The sequence below is a fragment of the Montipora foliosa genome, chromosome 12, assembly GCF_036669935.1.
Source record: "Montipora foliosa isolate CH-2021 chromosome 12, ASM3666993v2, whole genome shotgun sequence".
In the NCBI taxonomy this organism is placed as follows: Eukaryota; Metazoa; Cnidaria; class Anthozoa; order Scleractinia; family Acroporidae; genus Montipora; species Montipora foliosa.
The window spans coordinates 39,393,527-39,398,526 of NC_090880.1; the positions used below are offsets into that span (position 1 = coordinate 39,393,527).

The following is a 5,000-nucleotide window of genomic DNA, read 5'->3' on the forward strand; positions in this document are numbered from 1 at the left end:
ATTATTATGTACAATGTATACTATTATGAAAATAACAATCTGGAAAAACTGATGAATCAGATAAATAAGTCATTAAATGCTTGTCACCCACAAATTATCACGATCATTCATTCCTTTGTTTGCAATGCAAGCTGCCCAATCTCCTTCCTCTGGACTGTTCCTGTAGTTTTATGTTTTGGTTTGAAGAATGCCCGTTTTATTCAATCAGTAATTCAGATGATTTTTTTCCCTGAAGCAATAAAATGCTTGAACATGCTGATGTCAGAAGTCAGAAACTTTACTTTTTCTCATCATTGATGTCCCTCATTCGTCTTCCACTCAAGTCTCTACAAGCCTCTCTGTTTGTTGTCTTTTCTATCTGTGCACCTAGTGCACGTAACATTGATCCAAATCCTCCCTTTCCACCCAGGAGACGCAGATTTGCGTGACAAACATCCCCTGCTTTAAGCTGAAGCTTGCTGTCCTCAGAGATGAGGTGGCCATTATGAATGATAGACAGTTCCTCTACTGGTACACCCTACGGAAAAAAGTTAATGACAAAAAATAAATTATTTTCTTGGTTCTTTATCTGTTCAAAAATAAGGACCTTTGCAAGTTGGAGAAGTGCCAGAGTGAATTTATTCACATAATGACTTCAACTTTTCCATTCTGCACAAGACCAAAAAAAATTAAGTTTGTTTGAAGGCAAAAAGTACCATAGTCACTACGCCATGGTCTTACTGGCGACACTCTAGTCTGAAGTCCTTTTTAACTTGAAACTGGTGACTGTAGCATTGTATCCATTCCTAATTATGCAGGATTAGGTTATGTGAATAGACCTTTTTTGCTTGTACATTTTGCAGACATATTCATGCTTGCAAGCACTCTTTTTAATGAACAAAACAAAGGCCCAAACCTCCTGAGTATTATCACATGATCTGTATTGGGAAAACATATTGGGTTCGTTTGTACATTTAATGTACAAACGAAAAAGGTCTATTGTTATGTGTGCCAATGAGTCAGTATCATATAATGAATATTTATGTTGTGAAATGTCTTTTACTGGTTGTGAATATTCATTAATTGAAAGGTAGTACAACTGTTGTTAGTTGTGCTGTCATTGATAATCAACATATGAAGAGACTTAACAGTGACAACATAAGAGTGGTAAGAATTGCAAAAATGGTACATATCCAAATCACAAAATGTTAGTGAATTCTAGAATTATTATGCAGCCACTAAAATATTTGCACATTACAATAGACTTGTTCTTCAAATGATTTCTCCATAAGAAGACAAAAGTGCCCCAGTATTCTAAGTGAAACAGCTCCTCCAAAATCCTGCACTCAAGAGGTCAATAAAAAATAAAAGTAATGTTAACTATCTAGAAATACTGTTCTGTCAGCTTACAAAATTGAAGTCTAAGTGGGTATATGACACTACAGTACTGTACATGGATAATTATGCAATATGCAGTAATTTTATAAAAAATGCATACATAAGTTATACATTTTTTTCTTTTGCCTATGCAGTGCAGTGTGGTTCAGGATCCTGCCCTTATCATCCTTATGCCCTTTACATTGAACGCTGATCAGTTTAATTTCATTGTATTCAACAAGGATTTCCCTTTTTTTAGCTTTCCTCGCCTTAAAGGTAATTATAGAGCTTTTTTTTTTATGTTTCCCTATATGCAGTATACATGTAAGAATAGGTGCTGTTGCTAAAATGCAGAACTCTATCATCCCCCTCGCCCAACAAAAAAAATGAAATTACATGGAAACTTTTTACTTTGTTCAAAGAACAAAGTTTAGGATTCAGGTACTGAATATGGTACTGGTAGAGCTTGTTACAGGTATGTTAAATTTGCATATTCAGTGTTTGACTGAATTTCTTAAAATAAGAACCCAATGGAAAATAACAGGTTCTTATTTTAAGTAGTCTAAATGGACTGTCTTAGCCTAACAGGTTCTTAAAATATAGGTTCTTTTTGCAGAGCTGTGTCAATGCAATGATTTTTGGCATGATGCTAGCAAAATTATTGCCTTTTTATGTGCCCATGGCTGGGAGGTGGGCGAAATTCAGCTAAATTCTGGAGGCACTCGGCACTGGGGCTTATCTACCTATTTATATTGTATGTGGCAACACATGGGATCTGAAGGGGAAATCGAAGCATCCCAAAAACCCCTCAAATCACTCAGGAAAACGCAGAAAATAGTGGGTGAGTGAACTTTATTTATCTGGCTGTCCATAAAATGAATTTTCGAAAAGAAACATCGCGATTTGAAGTTTTTATGAAACATTTTCCTGGATCAGTTGAATCGGCTGTTACAACTGTCTCAAAATAATGTGACATCATGCGCTCTCGTATCCTTAGAGTTGTCTGCCTGTGGTTTCAGTGAACATCTTTTGATTATTTATAAATTTTAAAAAGTAGGGTGTATCTAATCTATGGAAATCGATCATCGAAAAGCTCATCGATCAATTGATAAAACTCGATGGAACTCGAGATTTGTCACTTGATTAGTCAATTTAATTGATTGAAATCGAAAATCACAAATTTCTGTGACATCCAGTCCATGGACATGGAAAATAAAAAACGTAAGCCACATTTTTATTTTTAATCCTTGCCCGTGAACTTACCGCCTTTGAATCGACTTCTTCTTTTTCCAGTGGTTTGCTACTTTTGTATTTTTTTTCCAGGATCCAGGAACACTGATATACGCAGCTGCGAGCAGGCCCTCCGAGGCCTGCTCGCAGGCTACTGTTTAAAGAAACATTTCAGCCTAGAAGCCCTTTGGCGCTGAAACGGCTTAACCCATTGACTCCCAGGGGTTTCCCATTGACCAGTAAAATCGTCTGGCATTAGACAGAGTAAAATAATAAGTCTGGCCGGTTTGGACGTCAAAGGGTTAAGCAGGCTCGAAATAGTTTCTCCTTTTTTCAAACAAATAAACATATTCTGTCCTTAGGTACAGTTAGGGTAATCATATCAAAACAAAATTTGGCCAGGGTATTAAGTATGCATCATAGATTTCTCTCATCACACTTTCCTCCAAAATACTGTTACCATGGCAACGATATGAGGCATTTTTTTTTAGCCTTAAAATCAAGATATATTGTATTTTTTGAAAAAATGGGACGGTGAAATCTTCCCATTCAGCGTAACCAGATAATGTTAGAAATAATCTCTAAAAGATTTAAAATTCAACAAAATCTGTAGGTCAGTTTTTAAGAAAAATCTTTCCAAAAATGTCTCTAATTTTTTTTTTCACCTACATAATTTTTTTTAAATTTGAAAGACAAACGTTTTAAATTAATCTAAGCTAACATGCAAAAATTAATTTTAAAAAACTCACCATCCGGAAGCAGAGATATAACGATTTAAGTTGCAAAATCAGGAAAAATGAGGTTACAAGATCAGCATTTATGCATGCGTCACCCGCTCATTCGAGTATGTGCGTGAGCACCAACACAAACGGATTTAAGTGACCATATAACCATTTGTGTAGAATTTTTGTAGTTTTCGTGAATAGGAGATGTTTATTTATATTCCATATATATAGGAATTAGAAGAAAGGTGAGCGAAATTAGCAGTATTTGTTTATCTTGAATCATGAGCTGACACGAGCAGCTTTTAGAATTGCATGTGTGGCTTACGTGCACGCACTCAGCTGAAAACCCTTTCAAGCACCCTTAAACAAGGATTGAATTTAAATGACATCTAACAAAGCGAAGGAAATGTTAAGGAAATATTAAATGTTAAAGAGATGATAAATTTGGACTGCTTTCAATTAGTTTATTTATTTCTTTATTTATTTATTTATTTATTACAATTAAATGGCAACTTACAAAATCCAAAAAACAAAAAAAAAAAGAAAAAGAAAAATGGCATAAGGATAGTCCGTAAAAGAGTCAAAGACCCCATACTCAGACAAACCCACCCAGTTAAAGCCATTTGCTTTGTTACGTGAATTGAGGTTCATTCTAATGCTAAAACTGAACACTCCATAAAAAGTGAATCAATGCGATCTTCGTCCATTATCTTTTCGATAATTTTCGAAGAAATCGATAAAATCGATAATCACAATAATGCAGGCATTTGATTTCTATCGATTTCCGATATTAGTCGATTGATTAGTATCGATTACGATCGATTATGTTCGATTTCTATCGAGTATAGAAACTGTCGATTAGATCATAAGTAGTATTAAACTGTACAAACCAAAGACTCTCCTGATTTAGATCTTTTATAATATCAAAGTCGTGTTATTACTTTGAGCTGTTTGCGTTCAATAAGCAGGCTTTTAGGGTAGAATTTACGAGAAATTCTTCAGCAGATTCGTAGAATATTTGCTATGCTAAGCTTTCTTCACCTGTGACAGTCAGTTTAACTGGAATTTTCATGAAGTCCTCTTTTTAACTTACCCCACTATACTCTGATGCTATTTCCATCAACTGATGTCCATTTTCAACGAGGAAATCGTCCACTTTCAAGCAAAAGAGTTCACGGTTGGAAGTGAACAAGAAGGCAGACATTTTGAAGTACTTCCCAGAAGTGGTACCGCGAGAGAACTGGGAACCATTTGAAAAATGTAGGGGTGGGAATGGGGTGTATAGGAGACGGAAAAACGCGAACCCCTACTCCATGGAGGACCCTATGGAGTACCTAGATGGAGTACCCCTAAAAATCATCTATCAGTCAAATTTAGTTAATTAACACCGTGGCGAGGTATTTAAATGTACATACCTTTATTTATGTTGAGCCTTCCAGCTCTCTATATTGTTACAGTTTGATGCAGTTCACAAATTGGCCGCCATCTTGAAATTTCGTAGGTATTTCATGTATCCCTAATTATAGTGTATTTAACTTTTTGCATATTTAGACAAATATTAAAACAAATGCGTACATTGTATCCATACCCCTGTATGCCCATATATGCCGGGGAATGCCCATAAAGTGTGTATCTGACGAAAGTACCATGAACAAATAAAGTTTTCCATCCATTCTATATGGGAATACA

General features: G+C 35.4%; 1 protein-coding gene across 1 annotated transcript in view; it reads right to left on the bottom strand.

Annotated features, from left to right (window-relative positions):
• LOC137980173 (splicing regulator SDE2-like) overlaps positions 1-4,546 on the bottom strand; it is a 13,919-nt gene extending 9,373 nt beyond the window's left edge. Inside the window, exons 1-2 of the mRNA XM_068827562.1 lie at positions 4,405-4,546; positions 282-517 (exon numbers count right to left, since the gene is read on the bottom strand). Coding sequence (XP_068683663.1) covers positions 282-517; positions 4,405-4,515 — 347 coding nt within the window. The 5' untranslated portion in view covers positions 4,516-4,546. The remainder of the gene's footprint in view (positions 1-281; positions 518-4,404) is intronic.
• Between the last annotated feature and the right edge of the window lie 454 nt (positions 4,547-5,000).